The 24,633-nt window shown below is 39.7% G+C and overlaps 1 protein-coding gene across 4 annotated transcripts in view; it reads right to left on the reverse strand.

The window, feature by feature from the left end:
- Window positions 1–12,232: 12,232 nt before the first annotated feature.
- Window positions 12,233–24,633, reverse strand: part of LOC113108783 (LIM domain only protein 7-like) — a 44,220-nt gene continuing 31,819 nt past the window's right edge. The window contains exons 17-35 of one of the 4 annotated variants that reach the window (XM_026272098.1): window positions 23,897–24,118; window positions 23,523–23,637; window positions 22,892–23,053; window positions 21,784–21,884; window positions 21,635–21,698; window positions 21,198–21,248; window positions 21,011–21,043; window positions 19,767–19,792; window positions 19,424–19,531; window positions 18,895–18,987; window positions 18,250–18,626; window positions 17,171–17,227; window positions 16,958–17,013; window positions 16,632–16,790; window positions 15,656–15,845; window positions 15,303–15,539; window positions 14,409–14,517; window positions 13,024–13,126; window positions 12,233–12,928 (exon numbers count right to left, since the gene is read on the reverse strand). In XM_026272098.1, the coding sequence (XP_026127883.1) occupies window positions 12,906–12,928; window positions 13,024–13,126; window positions 14,409–14,517; window positions 15,303–15,539; window positions 15,656–15,845; window positions 16,632–16,790; window positions 16,958–17,013; window positions 17,171–17,227; window positions 18,250–18,626; window positions 18,895–18,987; window positions 19,424–19,531; window positions 19,767–19,792; window positions 21,011–21,043; window positions 21,198–21,248; window positions 21,635–21,698; window positions 21,784–21,884; window positions 22,892–23,053; window positions 23,523–23,637; window positions 23,897–24,118 (2,286 nt within the window). In that variant the 3' untranslated portion in view covers window positions 12,233–12,905. The remainder of the gene's footprint in view (window positions 12,929–13,023; window positions 13,127–14,408; window positions 14,518–15,302; window positions 15,540–15,655; window positions 15,846–16,631; window positions 16,791–16,957; window positions 17,014–17,170; window positions 17,228–18,249; window positions 18,627–18,894; window positions 18,988–19,423; window positions 19,532–19,766; window positions 19,793–21,010; window positions 21,044–21,197; window positions 21,249–21,634; window positions 21,699–21,783; window positions 21,885–22,891; window positions 23,054–23,522; window positions 23,638–23,896; window positions 24,119–24,633) is intronic. The other 3 variants (XM_026272097.1, XM_026272100.1, XM_026272101.1) reach the window with 3 other exon arrangements.

Below are 24,633 nucleotides of genomic sequence, written 5' to 3' on the forward strand. Positions count from 1 at the left end.
GACGGTGAGGACAGGGATCTTTTCTTCTTTAAGTTTCACAAAAGAAGGACTGGTTTCATCATTGAACATGCTCGCAAGACACACTTCCACAGGATGAGCCTGACAAGTGCCCCATCATCCTCCATCTCATCTGCTTATCTCACTTCAGCAGCAGGGGTCTCGCCATGCAGGGGTCTGTAAATGGCAGCACGAGTGGAGTATTCCTGGACCAGCACAAGCAAGTCTATTGATCTGGTTCGGCCACCAGACTTGGCAGGGGGTGGTATTGTCAATAAGGTGCAATCTGTATAGCTGTGGAATCAGCTGGTAGCCATTTAATTGAGCATTACATGCTGATGACCTATCCTACTCATTGGAAATGCATCATGGGAGATTGATATTGATAACGAACAACAACATCTGTCACTCACATCAGTGATAACCAAGGAGGTCTATAATTCTAAAGCTGTCTGTTAGTCCTCCCGTTTATCCCAGTGGCAGCTGCTCGGCTGGTGATGGACCCCTCGGAGGTGCATCATTTGAAATCTGCCATCCAAAGCAAATATGACAAAATATATAATTAATGTCAATTAAGCTTTCACAACTGTGGATATTTGCTCAGTTTATTGTTGAAATTGTTTCAGATTTGGCACGACTTTTTACGTCTTTCCTTTCCTTGTTTGATATACTCAGATGTCAGTTTTAATGGATTCTATACAACAATACAAGATACACAAAGTAATTAACCCAGCATCTGCAGTAGTGTGATGTAGGCAAACACCCTCATAAATCAGTATGGAACTGGATTCAGAGTAAAGCAAATGAAAGTTGATTTTATGACAACAAACGATATCAATGAAATTCATCAAGCACTGTGTAATCAAAAGACTCTTTCACTGCAGCTGTCTGATTCATCCCTCAAATGTCTACCTGCCTCTAGCTTTCATCATCAGAAAAGGATGCAACTAAATAAATGCTATTATTGGTGTGGGCCTTTCAGTCACTAAGAAAGGTTCATACATACTAGTCAAACATACAGATTATTTTACGGTGAATGGGTGCATGTAAATTGCTTTCTAAGCAATGTTAAGTCTTTTAATGTTGATTAATGTAAGCCCTTGATTTTATTAAAGGGCATCAGCAGTGAAAAGGTTTCAGGGAGGCTGAACAGACCTGCAGTGACATGCACTTTATTCAATACCCAGCCTAAATGTTTTTTTAAAGAAGTCTTACCAACGCTGCATTTATAATATTTGATCAACTCAAAACATACAGTAAAAACAGCATTATTGTAAAATATTACTATTTAAAACAACAAATTTTCAGCAGCCATTATTGCATTCAGCAGTGCCACATGATCCTTCAACATATATTAACATATAAATAAAAATGATTTACAAGATTTAAACAATCCTTATTTCATTTGTACTTCCAGACCACACAGCAGTTAAAAAGTACCAATTTAAACAGTGTGAGCACAATGTTATATCACTTGAAAACAAAAGGTTAATAACTATTGGCGGTCTGACTCTCAGAGTCCATTTTGGAAATGGAGAAGTAATGAGTATACTTCCAAAACAAACAAGCTAAGCTGTGCAAAGAGTGGGCACTGGCGTCATTCCCTCCTGGGGGTCTTCCTCTGAAGCAGATACTGCTCGATTCCCCCAGCCCTTTGGTCAAGGAGGCAAAAGAAAGATAACAGCTATCCTGAGGGCCAGAAGCCATTCAAAAATGTTGTCTATATGTCGCAGTAAATCTCCATAAAAGATTGCAGAATTCAAGATGCATTCTCATTATACTAAGGTTGTACATTTTATTACTATAACATTCACACAGTTGCTGCTTTTCTCTTTTCTTGAAGACACCACTGTATGGTTCTGAAAATTCTGTACAAAACTTCTGCTGTTGGCAATTTATCACCATCATAGATCTGCAAATGGTAAATAAACTCTTGGATTACAGGGTTATTTGTCGTAATTGCTCAAAACGCTACATATAATGATATGATATTGGGTAGGCTTCAGACAAAGACTGTCCACAGATTAGAACAGAAGCACCGCCAAGAGAAAATGACACATTCATGCTCACATTGACTGGATAACAATGTTTTTTAAAAAGCAGAACAATCACAATTTGTATTTTCTATATGTAATATGAAGGGAAAGGGTTATGAAAGAGCTGGATTGGACAGTGATCAGAGAGGAATCAGTACTTCTGTGGGAAGAAATCAGATCATTCAATGAGAAACAAATAAGGTGAAGGGACACAGGTGATTGCTGACATTTAACCGTCTTGAGCTCGACTTATGTTTTAGGACACGTAAATGTATGTAAAAATAACAGTAAAATTAATATTGAATTTAACTTATTTAACTTCAGATTCACATAATTTACAAAGACTCAGAATATAAAATGGTGTTATTAAAGTTAAGTTTAATATAAAGTTTTCATAATATAGGGAACGTCAGTAGATATCAGCCTGATACTTAAATGTGAAGTATATATTTATAGAAATAATCAGTTTTATTATTACAGTAGGCCTATATAAAGGTCAAGTAAAACACATGGGCAGTTAATTAGCGTGTTTGCAGAGGAATGGAGTTATGCAAGAAATAAAGGCAGTTTATCTGATAAAGGAACTGAAACCACTTCAACATCTTAAGGAATGGAACATTATTAGATATGGTCTAAATAAGGACCGTTTCAGACATGGTTCTTTTAGCATTCAGGTGATTAAAAGTAGCTTGACATATTCACAGCAGTGAATAAGGATGAACCACCTGAGGAGGAGGATTTGTGCCGCTCTGTTGCCCGTCTTGCCAGCTTGCAGCTGCCGCAACGTTCAAATACAAGGAAGCGATGTAAAATTCATACAATTCAATCCATTCGGCAAATCAGTATTCATGGATTCCCTGTTCAAATCAGAGGTACATAAAAACATGAGTGTGTTCTAAAAAGCTGAAAAAAAAGTAAAACACTGCACAGAAGAATAATAAAGCCTCAAACCACCCTTTAAGTTACGATCACAGGCTTTAATTGTTTCTGTAAGTCACAATGGTTGCGGACCAAGGGAAGCCTTTTAATCCAGTTACAAATAATACCTTGACTCACCTCCATTCTAAGCCCAGACATTTGTTTCTATGACAACAGCTGCGTCACGACCCCAGAGAACACTTGATCAACGTACTGCCATCTTTAGAAGATCTGAGGTCACTACTTAAAGCTTATGGATAAAAATAAACCTTACAATGTATGTATTGAGTTTCTCAAACACAATCAAAGCGATTCAGTTACACCAGTAGGTCTTCGTCTGTGTGAGACAAGTTGCCAAATCCATCAATAAACACAAAGCAGCAATTGGGACGTTGTCCAAACACTAAACTGATATTATGGCGATGTTATGTATCACTTTAATATGTACTGACAGAACTGAGTAATCTCCCACACATTAAATTTGATCTCCAGTCTTGATCTCACATACTACACAATCTTCTAAACAGAAACTCTCAACTCTGTTTTTGGTATTTTATGAAGGCTAGAGGCCCTAATGGTTCATTCTAGTCATAAAAATGCAAGTTTGGCCTTGTCACTCGGCCCATGTTGTAGTGCTGCTCCAGCTTGTTAATTTATGGAATAAGGCTCTCCCTAGCTAACATTTGTCCTTGCTCTTCTCAGTTCCATATTAGATGTCATTCAGGCACAATGCCAAAAACATCTGATTCGAGGTCATGCACCACTTCATTGCCCTTCTCACAAAGCTGTTAACATCTGTCTAGCTAGAGTCGCAGACTACGGCTCCTCTATAGTGCTAAACTGCACTTTGATTAGCTTAATTCTAAACCAGAAGAAATAATGAGAGCATAGATTTTATTTGAATTGCCTGGTTAAAACTATGGTTGTCAACACAGTAGCTTAAATCTAGTTGAATGTATGCATTTTAAAAAAATACAGGACTGAGCAAGGGGATAAAATAAATGAAAATATACACATATGTAGCCAAAACAATTACACATTATACAGCACATGTTAGCATTAGCACTAATGTGATAGAATCACTAAGCAACCTTATCTGAGTAAACCTTCAACTAACGTCATGACCGTTTGCACCTGGTAACTCTCCCATGACACACACAACCATATGAGAAAGGAATACGATGGAACTATATACCAAGTACTGTGTAGACAGAGCAAAAGCCACCCACAGGAATTATGTCACCGTGATGCATAGCTAGAAATGCACTCACCTAAAAAAGGATGATTCTGAAATTCACAGAAACCTTTTTTAGAAGAAATTCATATGGGCCTAATATAAAAAAACAAGATTTAGGATTCCTCTTTTAGAAACACTCGGGACTCTGAGAAAAAGCATATGCTGGTTAGGTATGTTTTGAAGCATGATTTTGAGCTGGTTTAAGCTGGTCTTTTAAGATGGAGTAACTCTCTTGCTCAGGACTGGCTAATAACCAGCTCATGATCAACTAAGGACCAGGTTAAATCCAGCTCAAACCATCTACAGTACCATGCTTCAAAACATATACCTAACCAGCATATGCTGGGATTTCAACATGGAATCGTGGTGATTTCATTGTGATTGCATAATGCTTATAATTACTACAAACGGAAGTCAAAATGATCTTACATGACATACCAGTAACAGAGAACATCTGAGTTCCTTAAGTAAAAATCTACAGATTTAGCGGTTCCCATATTTTTTTAAATAATTTTATAAAAGCCTTTCAATATATGTCTATGAACTTTAATGAATGATCATCAGTGCAAGACAGTTTTAATGGCCAAATTCTCAAAGCAGAACTACAATTAAAAAAATTCTGAAGAGAATTTCCATTTCAGGAGTGAGAGAACACACCAATGCTCCCATCTATTAAAACACACACACTTTAGTCACAATAACACATCACTCCACCACTTCCCCAATCAAATAAGTAATCCAAAACATTGCTGTAAGTCATTCTTGTTAACAAATTGTGTGACTATAGGCTTTCCATTTATTACTAAATTTTAAAAGAGGGTCACTCAGTCATTTCCGTGTTAAATGCATTTCAAATTGCAACCTGGTCCAGCGCATGTAGAAGAACAATTCAAAACGTGCTCAGCCTTTGAAGAGCTCTCATCAATGACACTGGAATATGTGGATGTGCTTTTTCATAAACTCAACCGTGACATGTGGAGTCCAGAAATCACCAAGCACATATATGTGGCTACTGCACCAAAAAAAAAAAATTGATACTTAAAGTATAAGACCAAAAACATTGGATTAATCAAGTGCAAATGTGCCCTTTTAAGATTTTAAGTGTGAAGATATCTAAACCAAAAACTGCTAGCGGCTCTAATTTTTCCAATATTCCTAAACTTCACATCATACTTAATCTCCTGAGATCATCAAAATCATTTAGCGTGAAAACAGAAGATTAACTTGTGACTTAATATTCACCTCCCTGCCCAGCTCAGCACAATGGCATCTGAACAGCAGGCGAGAAAACATCCTCTTGGCATAATAACTTCAAGCATATCTGCATCCTCCAGCTGTGGCCGCCTTAGCATTCATGAGCAGTGAAACATTTTGCATGTCACTGAAAATGAAGGGCTAGCACATTTCATTGGAGGCCAAGCACTAGACAGAGTGGTACAGTAAGATAGAAGACAAGCATAGATTGGATCTTTGAAGTATGCCATCAAGGGAAATTAGAAATCAGTGCCTGCAGTGATCGCACTCGGCTTAGGTCTTGACATAAAAAATGAATCACTTTCTACCCCCACACCAAATCTCCATTTGACAGAGAGAATGGGAGTCCTGCCCCCTTTAAAAAATCCCTTTGATTCTCACACCTAAAAGAATACTTCCCTCATCCACTTCAGTCAGGTATCCATTCACTTCTCATGTGTGTGTTTGGCTCCAAAGTGCGGAGGAGAAACAATGCGGCATCTGAAAACTGTGATTGAGGGCTACGCTGCATGTCACTGCCAGGTTACTAAGTGCTGGTTTAATGGACACTTTTTAGTTAGTCACTATATTACACACCTCCACAAAACAAGAGGAGCCTTCTGCACAGAAAGGCTGGTAATAACAAGCCATGAGAAAACACTAGAAAAGGGGGATAAAACTCAACTAGCTGTACCAAAAAAGGATCACTATCCAAACAGATCTCTGCATTAACCGAAGTGTTTCAGGAAACTCAGGAAAGTGTGTTGAAAAATGAAATGTGAGCTGCATAAAAAGCCAGGGCACGTTTGTCTCCACAGCACCGGGACAAAGTGGGAACATTCTTTTTCTTTAATTGATCCAAACTATTGCCTACAGCCATGGTCCGGGACAAATCAGGATCTAACTCGATTTCCTTTCACTTCATCAAGAGGTTCTAGAACAATCCTTTTTCAAAGCGCCGGAAGAAGCTTCTGGTTATCATGACACAAGAACAGCTTGTTGAGAAAACGGCACTGATAAGAAAAGTAGTAAAAGTAAGCCAAAACACAATAATCTTGAAAAGAGCAATGATTAGATAGCATACAAGTTTGACACTATGTTCTTGAAGATGTTAAGATCTCCAAACACCTCTTTGTAACTTCAATATTAGTTTGCTAGGCTAGTGTACCATTCAACTTAAACGTTATAGCAGACCAGCACTTATATGTATAATGTTAGCATATCCAAAGTACAAATATGCCCATTTGCTTCTTTGCTATTACCTGAACTGTAATTTGACTAAAAACTGTAGAGCAGTAGGCAAACACCTTTTAAAGAGCCTTTTAATAAAATAAATCAGCCTTCCAAAACAGTATTTGAATATTTAAATATGAATGTCTTTCGAGTGGTTTGAATGAAATTTGCCATGTCACTTTGTAGTGTTATCTATCCAACATGTCAGATTAGAGAAGTGCAGTGCCTTGCAGGTGATGTTCAGTGAAAAAAACTAAAACCATGGCAACTAGACATGGCTGACATCAATAATGCGGACTAAAATTAGCATCAGTCCAGAGAGCAGGTGGAGGAGGAAATCCTCTACCCCTCCACCCACCGAGCTAAAGACACTCAGACAATGAGATCGGACATCTGTAGCACCTCTTTAACTGAATTTCAAAGATCTCTTTATGCATGTTCCACAGGTCAATTAACTGTTCACCTAGACTACAGCGCCCCCTTGAGCTGACGAGCTTCAATTAGAAACAAACTAATTAAAAAACAAGTAGGTAATAAAGAAGCAGCAAAGTAAGCTAACCCATAACCAACAAGATTTGTATATTTTGTAGATGATACAGAAAGTTATCAATTGTGGATAAAGCTTAAAAATACGAATCAGAGTGAGAACCTGCTGGAAGGAAACGCTATCTAGATGTAACATATCTGGAAAAATGGCCACTTACTTTTTACCTCCAGCCTCCAGGTGATCAAACTGTCAAAATGACAAGTGCCATTGTAGCCAGAACGTCTTTGCTGAGTAAGAAAAGAAATACACATGGGGAGACAGAGAGAAACGCAGGGCTTAAGGCTATATGAAGCTTTTAAAATGTCCAATGTTCTATTGATATACTTGCTACATTTAGCTCCTTGCTAGTTATCTGGCATTAACCATGGTTTTATAGGCTAGTAAGGGACGGTTATACCACAAATACCATTAGTGTAGCAAGACCATGGTTGTTCCCTGTCAAGGGAACTTCGAACTGCGTCCTCTGAAGGGACACTATGGGGAACACCTCGTCGTGACCCGTGTCTGAAGCATACTTTGAAAAACGCCAATGTGTTGGCCGGCGACAGCCTCTGACGTCGCTACCGGCGCGACTATAAATACGCGCCCGTAGGACCCGTCACTGATCTTCTTCGTCTTCATTGACTGTTTTGTTTGAAGCGTGCATCTGAGAAACGACCAGAATGGTAAGAGCGATCTATTATGGTTATCATGGCATCCACTAGCAAGGCGTTTAAACAGTGTGTGCATCCATGTCAGCGTTATTTGACACCTGATGACACACACAGTCTTTGCGTCTCTTGTTTGGGCAAAGAGCACGCGCGCGATGTCCTTGAGGGGGCAATCTGCGCGCACTGCGAGCGTTTTTCTGTGGAAAAGCTCCGCTCTCGTTTGTCATCTGGATCTCGCGGCTCAGGACCCGCCGTTGCCGAGGCACGGAGGAGAATGAGCTCGTGGGGATCGCAGGTGGATCTCGCTGAGGAGTTTAGAGAGGGACTTTCCTCTCACACTCTCCGGCGGCAAACGAGAGCGAACTTCGAGAGGAAGATGCGTTGTCATTAACCCTTTCTGACACTGAAGTTAGTGCTCTGCTGGGTTCTAACCAGAAAGAGCAGGAGATATTTGAGAGTGGTGAAGAAGCTGAGGCTGAGCCGCTCATTTCTCCTGCTCTGCGTATGGGGAGCTGTTAGAGGTTATGGATCGCGCCCGGCCAAAATTTTTTTTTTTTAAATAAAATAAAAATAAAAATAAATAAACTTGCCATGGAAGTGTGCCAGAAAGGTAACGTCGTGAGGTAGACTCGATGAGTGTTATTTTTCTGACCATAGCCCGCAGCCCAGGTGAGCCTTCCATTCTTGCCTGACTTGCATGCAGAAGTTGAAAAGGAATGGAAGAGGCCGTTTTCTCTTGCATCCTTCGGTTTCAGCATACGAGTTATGCTGATATCGATGGCATGCACGAGGACGGCTATGAGAGGATGCCCCCTGTAGAAGAGATGCTGGCTTGCTATCTCTCAGTGGGGGAACATCCTCTCTAAAATCTCCCTCTTTGCCATCTAAGCCCTTCCAGGATACATCCCGCTTAAATGGTAAATCATACACAGTAGCAGAGCCCGAACAACAAAGGGGTCCTGGCCCATCTCGATCTGAGGATCGAAGACGGGCGCAGAAGGCTAGTGTCGCGGCTCGTGCTCCTCCCCCGCCTGAGGGCAGGGGCAAGAGGAATCGCGGGTCACGAAGAGGTAAGCAGGGTCTGAAGGATGTGATTCAGACGGGGCAGCGTTCTCGTCTGGATCAGAGCGATACCTAGGAGTTTGTCACTTCCTTTTGGATGTTTTTAAATTCCGTTTCATTTCTCCCCTGCCTAATTCCCCTGTAGCCACCAGCGCTCCACCTGATCGTGGTTAGGTGGAAAGTTTCTCACATAACAGTCTCCTATCCTGGACCTGTTATGTTTTTGGTTGGTCCTATTTTCATAGTGACCTCCTTACTGACGGTCCGGACCAAAAGGGGACGCCCCGTAAAGCGGGACTCCAGTACAGGAGGGTGGGTGAGTATGTAACCCTTTCTGCTTATGGGTGTTATGTTGCTGGTGGTTATGTCTTCTAACAGACTCTGTGAGTTTCCTTTTACAGTGCTCAGTTCCAGCCTTGTGCTCTGGCCACGATCACACGCTTTCGGCAGGCGGCCGTGCCGTGTGGGTTCGCCCCCCCCAGGGCGCGACACCCACCGCGGAGCGAGTTCCACGTGCGGGAAGCAAGCGCTCTGCGGTTGCTCGTCCCACACCCCTCCCGAGGAGCCTGGCTGATCGTCAGAACTGGCATAGCACTGCAGGGAATATCATGGATATCCGGCCAGGTCACCCTGAGGGGCCGCCTGGCCGCTTGGCGCATCCGGGGAGGTGGTAGTTACGGAGTCCTTCTGTATGTACTGCCTCAGGTGATGCTTCCCTCGCTTGAGGGTTGGAGCTCGCCTCTCCCGTGCGATCCAGCGCCTCTGCGATGCTTAGGAACCTTTCTGTACACACGCTAAGCCTGTGTACTGTCTCAAAACCACATGGTGGTCAGTGTGCACGTGAACACTTTGCGCACTGTCTCAAATCCACGTAAGTGGTAAGTGTGCACGCAAGGCTCTGCGCACTTTCTAAAATCCTGTACGGTAAGGGTTACGCGCCCCGCTTCGTTCCCTTTCTTAAGATGATTAGCCCCGAGGTTTCTTGGGCTTCATTCAACCAGTGTGTATTTGTTATACACCCCAAGCATAGCTTCCCTCAACATGAGGGGCTGTGTGGACTCCCGCATATTGTGGTCTTTTCAGATAGTAGGCTTCACCAGGCCTCTCTGATGGTGAGCTCCCACATACTGTGGTTGTCAGGTAGTAGGCCTCACCAGGCCTCCCTGGAGATTTAGCTCCCACATGCTGTGCGTTTCCACTAAAAAAAAAAAAAAAACAAGCTCCCACGGTTTGTGGTTGTCAGGTAGTAGGCCTCACCAGGCCTCCCTGGAGTCGAGTTCCATATTAACTTCCACTGAGGTGGTTATCAGGTAACAGGTAGTAGGCCTCTCTAGGCCTCTCTGTAGGTGAACTCCCACATATTGTGGTTATCAGATAGTATGCTTCACAGGTCTCTCTGAAGGTGAGCTCCCACATACAGTGGTTGTCAGGTAACCTTTTTCTGTACACACGCTAAGCCTGTGTACTTTCTCAAAACCACATGGTGGTCAGTGTGCACGTGAACACTTTGCGCACTGTCTCAAATCCACGTAAGTGGTAAGTGTGCACGCAAGGCTCTGCGCACTTTCTAAAATCCTGTACGGTAAGGGTTACGCGCTCCGCTTCGTTCCCTTTCTTAAGATGATTAGCCCCGGGGTTCCTTGGGCTTCATCCAACCAGTGTGTATTTGTAATACACCTCAAGCACCGCCCCTTAACATGGGGGGCTGTGTGGGCAATTCTCGCGGTAGTTTAGCAGCGCTCCCCTTTTCTAAAAGGGTCGCCTATGAGCATGCTGCTCGGAGCTCGGAGTCCTCCTCTCATGGGAGACTGAATTCTCGGTTTTTTCATCAGAGCGCTCCAGTACTACATACTGTTTTGAGACGCACTGTGAGAGCAGACATCCTGCTGAGGCTCGGGGAATGGCGCCTTCGCACCAAGGTGTTGAAGTAGAGTTAGAGAGGTTGGCCAGACCTGGGTGGATCGGTTTTGCGGCTCAAGAGAGCGTCGCACTATCCCCTCTGGCTTCCTCTGACTCATCCAGCTCCATTGGGGCTAGACGCCATGGTACAGGCGTGGCCGAGGCTTCATCTGTATGTTCCGTCCTCCAATTGCTCTGCTCCCGGGCCATTCCATCTACGAGCTGCTCTATCAGAGTGCCACGAGAGCCCCTCCTTTGTGACAGGCAAGACTTGGTAATAAACAGTGCTAAGTTCTTAGCCGTATCCCTTTAAAGGAATCTTTCGTGATTCCAAGCCTTCAGCTCTACCCCGGGCCGAGGCCCTTCAGGTAAGTTGGGTATGTAGCTTAGGCCTTTGGCCATAAGGGATAATGTCATGGACAGCCGTCGAACCGTCCCAGGGGCGACTCCCGGTGAAATGGTAGAGTTGGTACTTAGTGTTTGCCATGATTCTGGCCTGCACTCCCCTCAGCATGGCGGCGTGGGTATACTGTTCCCCATAGTGTCCCTTCAGAGGACGCAGTTCGAAGTTCCCTTGACAGGGAACGTCTCAGGTTACGAATGTAACCATGGTTCCCTGAGAGGGAACGAGACACTGCGTCCTCTAGCTCCCTGCCATGCTTCGGACGCAAGCTTCACGAAGAAGATCAGTGACGGGTCCTACGGGCGCGTATTTATAGTCGCGCCGGTAGCGACGTCAGAGGCTGTCGCCGGCCAACACATTGGCGTTTTTCAAAGTATGCTTCAGACACGGGTCACGACGAGGTGTTCCCCATAGTGTCCCTTCAGAGGACGCAGTGTCTCGTTCCCTCTCAGGGAACCATGGTTACATTCGTAACCTGAGACGATTTGTGGTTACCATGGTTTAACTATAGTAACCATTATTATTTTAATTTTATGCATAGATAATCCTTGGTTTATTTTTGTGGGGGCAGTACTACACTCATATGAGAATCAACTAATGCTCTCCATTAGAACAAACTGCAGGAATTGCAGGGCTCATCTTTTTCTGTCCTCTTATATTCTGAACAATAAGATTATTATAAATGCTCCTGAGGCCGATACATCAGATTCACTTTTATTGGACTAGCAGTGAATTCCCAACAGGTGTTTGCAGTGTGCAGATGTAATGTCATTAGGCAACTGAAACAAAAATACACTCTCATTGAAAATTATCACGGGAAATGCATTGTAGTACTACAATATGATAAAAATACAAGAACCATTGGAAAAGGTATTGGATGAAAATCCCCTGTGACTGTGATGAGGCTATAAACAAAATGAACGTCACTTGGTAAAATTAACAGTGGATTCAAACTAGTTTTAAACGGAAAAATAAAATCCAATTAATCAGAGATTAGTCAAGTAAATCACACTCAGGAAAGTTACAATAGTTTGAAAATTTTATTTACAATTATTACTGAGTACACTGCTTTTGTTCTAGATTAATCTTTTTCCCCCTGCAGAGAAATAGCTCAGATGCATAAAATAGATGTTACCAATGAAAGAGTATATCATGAATGCTGCTTACTAACCATCCTACTTTTAAACAAAGTCTTAATGGATTTATCCTTAATCATCTTTTCCCATCAGAACACAAAAAGGCACACAGATGAAGTGGAATAACAGGATATTTTAGTCAGCAAACCCTTATATAGAAAAGACTGCAGGAGAATCCTAAATAAGCAATGACAATAAAACAGCATTCTATTAATTACTATAAACACTTTCATGAAAATACAGATATCAGTTAACCAGCCAGAAGTCATCAGAAGATTCAATCAGTGATGATGAAAAAGATGATCTTTTCAAATGCATAACTCATATTCAAGGTACATGCACATCCCTTTTGTACAAACAATTACTAATACTTTCAAATAAACATAACCTTAGGAATCTCACCCTCTCATAAGTGAAAAAGAAGAATAGAAGCTCAATGAATAATCAAGGCTGGCTAAATCACCCAATGTTCATCACATCTCCAACACGTTCCTAGTGTTTACAGTTCCTTGTCTGTGATTGGTTCCTCCTCAATCTGCTGCAGTACTGCAATATCACATGGCTGTGGGCTGCCCAGCTGAAATTGAGAGAAAAATCATCATAAAGAACATCAGAAACCACTTGGTGAACGATGTAACTGAGCTGCATATATTGCAGAGATGTGTGGCCTACTTTTGAGTCGAGTATAGCAGGAGTTACAATAGAGCTGTTGGTTACGTATTCTGACTTCTGCTCCTGCTTCTGAGCCTCCCAAATCAGACCTGCAGTTAAAGCACTGCAAACGCAAGATGAAAGAACACATTGTTAGAAAGACGGAATCTTTCATGTAATGTTGTATCGCACACTCACCTCCATATAAAAGTGAGAGAGAGAGAATCCTAGCTTGAGGTCAATGGCAACAGCATAAGAGGATATGAAATTGAAGTAATAACACCAGCCGAAAGCACCAGAAATAACCCGGAAACAAGATTAGCAGCAGGACAATGCAACATGAATGAGACGATGAGTAGAAATACAAATGATTGGCATTTGAAGAATGACGAGGATGTGCGAGGACTGATTAAGCTCTAGATGAGTCACATACAGCTGCGCTGAAGGTAAAAGGCACTGGAATAATTTCAGAAGGAAATTCAATAAGAATGAATTACGCCCACTGATAGCATCATTTATTTACAAATACTCATCTGTGCTGTTTTAGCACTATATCAATATGCTAAACGCATTTTGCACGGTGCACACTCCCAGTTTTGAGTGCTAAGCTATGGAAGATTCAGCAGATTACTGCAATTTGGAGTACTTAACTGGGACTCCATCACTGTGATCCAGATACATAAGCTGCATGTTAAAATACATAAAGTGTGCTTGATTACAGAACATTTTTAGATATGTCCCATTTTAACACTATTCTCCATTATTTAATTATTATTTGTGAACCTGGAAAATAAGTCGCACATATTTATGCCAAAAATCATTAGGATATTTAGTAATGATCATGTTCCATTAAGATATTTTGTAAATTTCCCACTGTAAATATATAAACACTTCATTGTTTTTTTCACTTTAAATGTGATTCTCTCAATAAAACGTATGTTTACGCTAAAAATGGCGCAATGCCAAACCAACATAGAACTAGTAAAATTATACGTTATATGTGTGGTTGGTGAATAAGAAATGTTTCTGGGACGTGCAATGGGATTTTTGGAACAGATGCAATCCATGCAAATAGTACAACAATGTGATAGAAGAAAAATCACAAATATTTCAGATTTTTGTAGTCCAGCCTTTAGAATGCATATTGTATTTTCTTGATGGTTTATGATCATTTGAGATAAATAAATGACAGTTTTAAAGGAAATAAAGAAAAAGTCACAGGGCAGTGCTGATCCATGAAGCAGATAGAATTGGCATTTTGATTCTCTGGGTTGACATTTTGATCGAGTTTATACTTGCACAGAACAACTGATTAGAATAAGCGTAAAAGCAGGCAGAGCACATTAGTCAGGTTAGTCTCTGATCAAGCCAGGCTGGACCTGACCTCCGAGTAGCTGAACGCTCACCTTGAAACAAGTCAAATGATAACAGAGCCCCAGGGACTCGATGATCATGGCTGCTCCTTTGCCCAGTGGTGTATTACAGGACGAACATATTTTCCTGCCACTCACTGACCTAGATTACAGAAAACATTATCTGAAGCCCAACGACACAGACCTGCACACAGCCCATGGCTCATGTGGGGTGAAAACACATTCTGAAGACAACAAGAATATGGGAGACACATGGGAATGGTTGGGGGTGGTATGGTTTAGATCTGCGGTTCTCAAATGGTTTTGTTTCACAAGCCCAAAAGAGTATCAAAATAGTTTATCATACAAAATGTCAACAAAAATGTATTATGGTGCAGTCACATAAGCAAAATTTCTGTGAAATTATACAAGCAAATAGCACAGCTCACACATATGCCACTTTGAAACAAGCAGCTGTCTTTTGGTCAGTGCAATTTCTGTGACCAACTTGAATCTGATGCAAAACCTCCACCCTCAAGCTAAATTCCAGATTGCACCGATTCCTATTGAAATCATGTAATTTTGATCATGAAAATACACAATGGTAAATGTGACTGCAACTCAAGTGTATTTATTTATTAGCCAATCACATAGAACAAGCACCAGGCCTAAAATATATATTTCCTCCAAAACTGACATCTGATTAATCTTTTGTTCACTTGTTTTCCAGTAAACATCGCCATATCCTTAAAACAAGATTAATTTACATGAGAAACAGTACTGCATAACATATTAAGATGTGTTGTCTCCGATTGGAATGTGGAAGTTAAAGCCTTTTGTTTTTGTCTCATTTGATTATTCTGCTGTCATTAACCTATCAGTTGAGAACCACTCTTTTAGACTGTTTAGATTACAATGACAATTTCCTTTTTTTTTAATGAAGAATACCTATTCCGTGGTGGAGCTCGAGGCTCTGGCTCTGGTGTAGGCTGCCTGAGGGAGCTCATGGATTGAGATGACTGCAGAGTTGCAGACCCTGGACGTCCACCACTCTGGTACGACGAGGAGCCAGAGAGAGACGAATGAGGCCGGCTGAAGTCTGGTATGGACGAGGTGCTGTCAGATGTGCTCCATGATGATCTCCAAGAGGAATGAGGCATATCGAGGATGTCAAGAGACTCGCCTCTGCAAGCAAAGTGAGCTTGTTACTTTTTATGCATGACGCTCCCATCAGTCGGATTTTCCTCATTGCTTATTTTATTTGATAATATCAAAGAAATATACTGCTGCCCAGTACTGACCTCCTGATGGGCAGATCAATTGGTTCTTTGGCGGTAACACTGGCAGCGCTCTGCTGGCGAATCCAGCTGTTGTCTGTGTTCAAGGAAGTCTTCTTTCTCATTTCATGAAGGATCTGCATCCTCTCCACCTCAGTCTGAGACTGGGGCTCTTTCTTATAGTCTCTACTGAACTCACCCAGACCACTGCTCGCTGCTCCAGCCAACAACAGACACAAATCACCATTAATAACAAATTGACATTGTAAATAGACTTGGTAGACATCAAGAGCAAAAAGAAATCAATTTCAGATATTCTTTATCTGATTATATATATATAGTGGGGCCTGAATGTTTGAGACCACAGTGGACATCTGGGATTCAAAATATAATGTAAACCTGGAAATAAACCAGCACAAACAGTCAGATGTTCTTGAACATAATGCTTCAAAAATCACTCTAATATGGTAATTTGGTGCTCTAAATAAATAAATAATGAAACAAACAAACATTTTTCATCAGTTTTATCAATGTTACAAACAATTGTGCTGCTTAATATCTTTGTGGAACCCATGAAAGCCCATGAAACTTTTTTTTCAGTGTTCTTTGATGAACAAAAAATTCTAAAGAACAGCATTACAGAATATTTCTGTAACAATGTAAAAGTCTTTATTGTCACTCTAGATCAGTTTCATCCTTGTTGCATAAAATAATTAATTAATTAATTGACAACAAACCTTTTAATGGTAGTGTAATGCATATTAGATGATTGTAAGAAAAAGAGATTAACTAAAAAAATAGAAGCATTTTAACTAGTGGTCTCAGACTTTTGAACCCCACCATTTTTATATTTCAGCTTTTTAATTAAATGCACACTGATCACGTGGACACAGGCTTGATTTCAACTGATTTTGCTGACATCACATCTGTCAAATTTGCATAAATTAGGCCGAGCTGATTGGTTGGTCTGATTGACTGGCGTGGGTTGAGCCGCGCACACCTCTCTCTGGATCTCTGTATTTCATGGCATTGAGGATGCTCCTCCTCTCAAGCTCTAGCTCACTTGCTGCCTGCTCTTTCTGGATCTTAGTGTTTTTCTTTCGCCTCAGTTCCTCTTCCAGCAGCCATCCTGCCAAACCCCTGTGTCTGCCGTACACACCTGCAGAGAGCCGCAGACTCTACAGCACCCATCTAACTCCGGCCCTTACAATGTGTAAGGAATCTGACACCATACTTTACATAGTGCTGTTTCAGCGGCTCCTTATTGGTCAAAAGAACAATAGATACACATAAAAGGTTTAGAGAAAAGATAAAAGCTGCACTGACCTTTAATATCTGGTTTTGCAACCTCATCAAGTTCTGGAGTTGATTTGGAAATAGATCTGCAAACCAAATTGGAAGAAAAAAGAAGACTCAGTCTGATAAACATACAGATGAGATGAAAGATCTTATCAATGTATAAATCCTATATGGATGCATAGCCTGAAAGCTCAACTTTATTAAATACAAATGGGAGTGCAAACAGCAGAATCCTATTACCTGTGTGAGTAGGATAATTGAGGGTAAACATTGGTATAGCCAAAGGAGTCCACCTTACTGTGGCCAAACAGCAGAATCAGCACAGACAAGCAGATGTTCATATAGTCATGATTGAACAACATTAATAGAAGAAAAATTAGTCTGGTTAATAATGCATGAGTAAAAAACAGACTAGAGCTGGGAAGTATGACCAGAATCTTAAATCATGGCATTAGTATTCTGTATCGCAGTATCTGCATTTATAAATACTATTTTTGCTGTAAAAAAATGATCAAAAAATAATTTTACACTTACAATTAATGATACGTTACTATAATAAAATTACTAAACTAATTCTACACTGATACACTAATATAACATTACAAAAGATAATATTTAAAAATGCTGTTCTTTTCAACTTTCTATTCATCAGAGAATCCTGAAAAAAAGTTTTGAACGTTGATAATATTATGAAATGTATCTTAAAAACCAAAACAGTATATTAGAATGATTTTTCTTCAGCTTTAACATGACATGTCATGACATGATTTTAAATTACATTTTAAAATATATTAGCATTAGAAAACTGTTATTTTAAATTGTTAGCATATTTGACAAAATTGCATTTTTTATTGTATTTTTTTCAACAAATAAATGCAGCCTTGGTGAGCTAAAGAGACTTCTTCTTAAAAAAACAACAAAAAAAAAAACATTAAAATGTATTACTAATTGCACTTTTCGATGATACTATTGAATAACCACGTTGTATTGCTTTTTGTTAAGTCACTGAATTTAACAATGCAAAGCCCTGCTCACTGATACAAACATATCAGCCGACGCACAGAATGTATTGCAAATTTATAGTGTCATGCCGCCCAGCCCTAACACAGACAATGTTAGTTTAATCAGGTTTCTTTGGTATTTTAAGCAGCATTTGTCAAGCATGATATTCAGTGCCATTCCTTCATGTTATTGTTCTGGAAGGAAACAAAACTGACATGCATGCTTGAGAAAATTATACATTCATATCAGTATGACACAGATAATGAGAGATGGGACATAAATTAAAGTACTGAGACTGCTGAAATGACAAAACTCACTCTTGCTCCTGTTTTCTCTTCTGCTCTTCCAGTCGCCTCCTCTCCTCCTCTCTTCTATTCCTCTCTTTTTCCTGAAGGAGGCGCTCTTCCTCTTCTCTATTCCTCCTCAGTTCCTCGAGGTGCTCTTGTTCCTCCCTCTTCCTCCTCTCTTCCTCTAAACGCAGCCTCTCCTGTTCTCTTTTTTTCCGCTCCTCTTCTTCTCTCTTCCTCTTCTCTTCCTCAAGGCGCTCTTGTTCTTCTTGTTTTCTCCTCTCTTCCTCTAAACGCAGCCACTCCTCTTCTCTTCTTTTCCTCTCTTCTTCTTCTTTCTTCTTCTCTTCCTCAAGGCGCTCTTGTTCCTTTCTTTTTCTCCTCTCTTCCTCTAAACGCAGCATCTCCTGTTCAACAGTTTGACAGAGACTGTGATATTCACATACCCCTTGCAGTAACAACTAGATGTATACTATATAAAATAACAGTTTGCAGATAAATCATCATAAAAATGGCTTATATGAACTTTTGAAAATTGTAAATTGTGTTAAATCGGTTATTAATTTGTTTATTTGAATATACATTCTCTCGTGGATATGATCTATTTATTGCTGAGGCATTCTTAAAATGCTGTCTTGCAATGGTTATGATAAATAAATCAAATATTAACTATACCTCCTCATGTTTTTTGAAGTTCTCCTTCTCAAGCTCTTGCTGTGCCTTTCTCCACTCCTCATCGAGTTTTTCTTGGTCCTTTTTGTACTTCTCCTTCAGCAAGCAAAAAAGAAAAGATCACTGATTGCAGCTAAACAATGCTTCAAATTTACAAAATGCATAATTACGCTGTGCTTTTGGCTTTTATTAACAAACAATGAATTAGTTTGCCACCAATCTTCGCAATCATAATACAAATATTCTGGATATAGAATAAACATACACACAAAGAGAGGATAATATTATGTTTTTTGCTAAATTAAAAGGTCTACATGATGCATGTCTAGTTTTGCATTCAAGAAACACAACAGCAAACTTGAGTTTGTATGCTAGTTAGTAGAACAAAATGTATCCTAGTTTAACTAATTTCTACAATCTCAAGAAAAAAAATAACTCACACCAATTCATTTAAATATTATAAATCAATTTTACCCAACATAATTATGTTTAATTCCTAACAAACGCATGAGCCGGATGCTATAATATTTACCTGCAGCAAACGCTCCTGCTCTTTCTGCCATTTCTCCTGTCGTTTGCGCTCTTCTTCAGGGTCCCAGGACCAGTGGGTAGTGGATGTAGTGATGGAGGGAACGGGCAGCTACAGACACAGAAAATTTTGTTAATTATTGGTGCCAGCCACTGGCCAAAAACAATATCACACAGATCCTTTATAAGACCTTGCATGATCACATTGTCTTGTCAATGATCCAAAAAGAACCAGGTCCCAAAACACCAAGCAGTATTATGGATTAAACTATATAATTCTGCTAATCAGATCATATGCATGTCAACAGCAGTGGTTTGATTAAAAAAAAATATATGAATCAACTTACATTTGATATTGCCGTATCCGATCCACCTGTAAAAACCAGCTACAATTAGATTCTTCTCAATAAATACATTGTAGCCTATATTTTTAATGGAACCCTTCTTGATAGGATGAAGGGAACACATGACCAGCATTCCATCCTAAATATCTCATAAAATACTATCTGTTCAAATAAGAAACCCACAACCCCATAACAGCTCCATAAATAAATGTTAAATTAGAACCACATGCAATGGCTTCAATAAACAAACACATGCAAAGTCTCCAATAACCAAACCAAGTGAATAATGCATAAACACATTTGGCCAGTCTTCAAATGCAATGTCACATGCAGAAGCACTGGTTATTAGTAAAACCAAACCCCACATCCATGTCCAGCACAGCATGCACTATTCACATTCATAACACAATACCAACACACTCCACACTGATTGCTGATTTCTTTGCCTGAGCTACTCTGATAATCAGGGATATACAGCGAGGCTGACCTGAATGAGAAGGTTGTACAGCCTCATATTCATATTTGTCTCATCCTGAATTCTTTCATTTATGGGGGAAATTCTCTGATATTATATTATGTGGCAGGTATCAGCAAGATATGGACTGTCTGATGCAGTTTCCTTTTTTATTTAGAGTGCTTTGTATGTTGGTATGGTTCCTGACATGCTGTCTTTAAGAGGTCTTCAAGAGCATGACAACAAAAGAGAACAAACTTTTAAGGATTGTTTGCACCGATAGTGAAAAAGCCACCAAAGGTCATCATTTTTAATAAGGTTTCAGGCGATGTAAGCAAAAACACTGGCAATGTAACAAATCTGAATCGGTTTAATAATTTACTCATTCTTATTTCATTTTCAAACAGAATCAGTACTATTTTCGTATTATTTAGAGTTATAGTACTCACTACAGGAAACTAAACTTCAGAAGGCTTGCAATTTAGTTGTGTGGACCATTTTTATGATAATTTATGATGCTTTTTGTGTCAGTTTTAAAGCCTGATAGCTTCAGGTCACATTGATTGTAATTACGCTGAAAAGAAAAGCAGTATTCAAATGTTCTCCTTTTGTCATAGGTAGCTTTGGAAGAATATGATAGTGAGTAAATAATGACAGAATTGTCATTTTTGGGTGAACTACGGCACTATTTACTCAAGAAGCTTCCTCTACTTTTTAAAGTACTCAGACTCCTGTAGACAGCATGTCAGAGCTGGAAATGGAAGTGGACACTGCACACTCAACCCCCCTTTACCACAGAGGTAGACCAGAGAACTGACTGTGAGCCCTGCAGAGGGAAGAGCACAGAGGTTATGAGGGGCTTCTGCTAGAGGGAGGAGGAGGAGGAGGAGGATGGCAGGATGAAGACTTAGAGGTTTACCCACAGCCCCCGAAACACAAAGCCTGAATGAACCAGCACTTGACTGATGCTGTTCTGTTACCTTGTTCAAAAAACTCTGATCTCCTTTTTAAGTTTTTCAAAGTAATGGATTCTACATGGGAGATAAAAATGTTAGAAGAGGTTGAATCTGTACAAAGGAAAAAGTTCCAGGTGCCCTGGAGACCTAGATTTAGAAATCAATTCTTGATCCACACTGCTTTCTTGTAGAAATGTAGTTAGAAAAACGTTTTTATATAAACATTGTATGTGCACAGTGCTTGGCTATCTTTAATCATTTTTTTTTATTTTTTTATTTTTTTTACTTTTGGCTAGTTTAAGTTAATCAAAAACAAGCATTCTTGTCAAGCTATGAAACAAGATTATTTTTTTCCCACAACTTTTCTGCACAACATGCATTTAATAAAACAGGCACAGAAACAAACTACAAAAAAAGGCTTCACAGAATGTTTCCAAGCAAAGCTGAAAAAAGTAATTTACCTCTATTATTCGAAGCCTCTGAATCCTCATGGAAACCACCATTTATCCCATTCAAACCATTATTCTGTGAAAAAAGGTGACCTGTTTAGTATAATAAAAAAGCATTACAATAAGTATCATATGTAAGTGATTAATAATAGTCTGCTTACATTGCCAGACTGTGAGCTGACATTCCCAGTTTTCACGACCGTATCCTTGGTTTGTTGGGATGTGAAATCCAGGCTGGTGCTGATGTATGGCTCAGAGGGACCTAGAGGATCCAGACTGGTCAGATTGATGGTCTTATGGCTTTTAAATGGAAGGGAAGGTAGGTCTCTGCCCCAGTCTGATTGTGGCATGTCAACAAAATCATTTATTTCAAAAACACAGAATGAAATCAGATGTATGACTACAGACAAAATACTATTTTCTAAATAGTGGGGATGAGAGACAGACCACCTTCCCCTGCCATGCAGATGCCCTCTGATCTGGATTCAGTCACAAACCATAAGCACTGAAAATATGAACCTCTGAAGTTATTAAGAACCAAAAACTTTAGAAACCAAGATCATGAGAAATAATGCACACCGTTTAGGAATAAATAAAGGCATAAGCCATTTACTGTAGACACTAGGTCAGGGAAAAGGAGACAATAAAGGAATAGATCACACAAAATTGTGGGGCCAAAAACTAGTACAGTTAAATGGTGTTATTTTATCCTGTGGAACACAAAAATAAAAGATGTACTCCACAAATAAAATTAAATAAAAAATTAAATAAAATCAGAATTTTCAAGTCATATGTTTTGCTCTTTTTGGAGCTTGAAAATCCACTGTATCAGTGTAAAATATAATGTAGGCATTTTTTTCTGTGCTTCATAGAAAACAAAAACAAAAAAACAGCAGCATAGAGTTATGTATATAATGTACAAAATATATAAGAAAGACAGTATTTAATTTCATATTTTTATTTGTATTATTTGAGTGAACTTTTCCTTTAAAAGAAAAAAGTGAACAAAGAAAACCAGCAACCAAACACACAACTGACAAACATAAGCTGATACACTATGTGCACTTTCCTACTACTGTATATTCTATCTTTAACTACAAGGTCAACCCAGAACAGAGGAAATTAGTGTGCTATATGCATAGAAAAGTGTCTGGTAATGTTATTTCTGCTGATTTGGGTTAACTTCTGAAGCTTTTTCGAGGTCTCTTGTGGTCATTAACTCAGGTGAAGTCTGAGAGTGCTGCACTCAAAGAGATGGTGTAGACTTACTATTCTTGCCATGTCTGCGGATGTCCATAAACAGACTCCCCTGCTGCAAGGCCTCCTCCAGACTGTTCTTCCACTCAGTGTAGCTCATGTCTGCCACCATGTGTCCGTTCACTGTAAGGATCTCATCTCCAACCTTCACTTGACCGAGCTCCGCCGGGCTGCCTACCCACACACATCCCACACACATAATCATGCATACATATTTTTTTTTAACTAAATGTAATAACAGTGCAAAATGTCAAATTAACCTCTAACGGTGATTTAGATAATACACTTAGAGCAGAGGCGGACAATAGTGAAGTATTTTTTTTTTACTTTACTCAAGTAAATTTTATGTTTTTTTTTGTTTTGAGTGATTTTCTTTGAAATACTTTACTAGCAGAGTAAAAATACTTCACTAGTGTCCGCCTCTGATTCAGAGTCATGTAAACTAGAGGCTCATCAGAACCAGCCTAGAAAAAAATCTGCCCTATTTAAGCTACTGTAGCAGCACACTTTTTCTTTTCAGCAGCAGATGCTCTCTGAAGCTGCAGGTAAAGCCTGTACTTTATGCTTCATTAATTCACTGTGTAGCATATGAGATCATTAATGACCACTTTTTTTCCTGAGGATTTTATACGTTTTTTTTTACCTGGAACTACAGATTTGACACGGACCCCCGTGGAGTCCCAGTTGCTCTGAAAGCCAAAGTCCCGGCTGCTGTTAGGTTTCTGGTTCAGGCTGATCCTCATCTCACTGTAGTCCACCTGGAAGACACACAGGTCAGTTCTACACAAAAAATAAAATGATTTGTGGTTTACTATGCTTAATGCATCTTCAGTATGGCTATAGATTGCAAAATGGTTTCGGGAGTGTTGCTATTAAAACTTACAAAAGTGCTTAAATGATCTGGATTAAATCAGGATTTAAGGAATATAAAGTGCTTGTGTTTCTGTGCAAATGGAATTTACTTTGTCTTTAGAAAACTGAAGTGAGATGAGATTTGTGAGTTGATTCTTGCAGTACCTCATTAGAAGGGATGAGCGGGGATGGAGATTTGGGCAGGGGGGACAGTCTGTAGACTGGAGGGACAGGAGATGGGGTTTTCTCCTCTTCCTCACTGCTTTGCACAGGACTTTCCTTGGAAATATCGTCATCTTCTTTCATATACTGAGCATAACGGTTGGAAACTGTAGTTTTCTTGAGTCTGTCTGTCTCTCCATTTGTGCGCTTAAGAGAGTCGTCCACCTAAAAGAATACCATATAAGCATTTTCCCAACCAATCTGAACTCTATTTGAGGTGTATTTATTCCTTGCTGTTATTGTTAATAATGTAGAATAGATCTTGACTCAACATTTTAAACATGAGACTAGTTTGGTTTAAATATCTCAAACAGAGGAATAGAGATAAATGGGTAATGTACTTTATCTCCAGGAATTCCGCTGTTAAACACAGTTACTTGAAAACTGAAAATAATGCTAGCTCTACAACAAAAACATGTACCATCAAATAACAACCTTGTTACTCACAGTTGATGTGATTTTAAAAGTTAGAGTTAAAAAATCTTTGTAGAAAAAGAATGAATTTTTACTTCCAGAACCAGGTTGTTGCACTGCATAATGAGATGTTATGCTTCCACTAAAAAAATCTGACTTCCACTTTATGGTTTTATTCTAGGTGCGTACATGCTTTACAATTCATATGAGCTGTAATTACATCAGTATATCACTGTGAATTGATCACACACTACGGTGAGTAGTAC

Source organism: Carassius auratus, chromosome 9, assembly GCF_003368295.1.
Source record: "Carassius auratus strain Wakin chromosome 9, ASM336829v1, whole genome shotgun sequence".
Taxonomy (NCBI): Eukaryota; Metazoa; Chordata; class Actinopteri; order Cypriniformes; family Cyprinidae; genus Carassius; species Carassius auratus.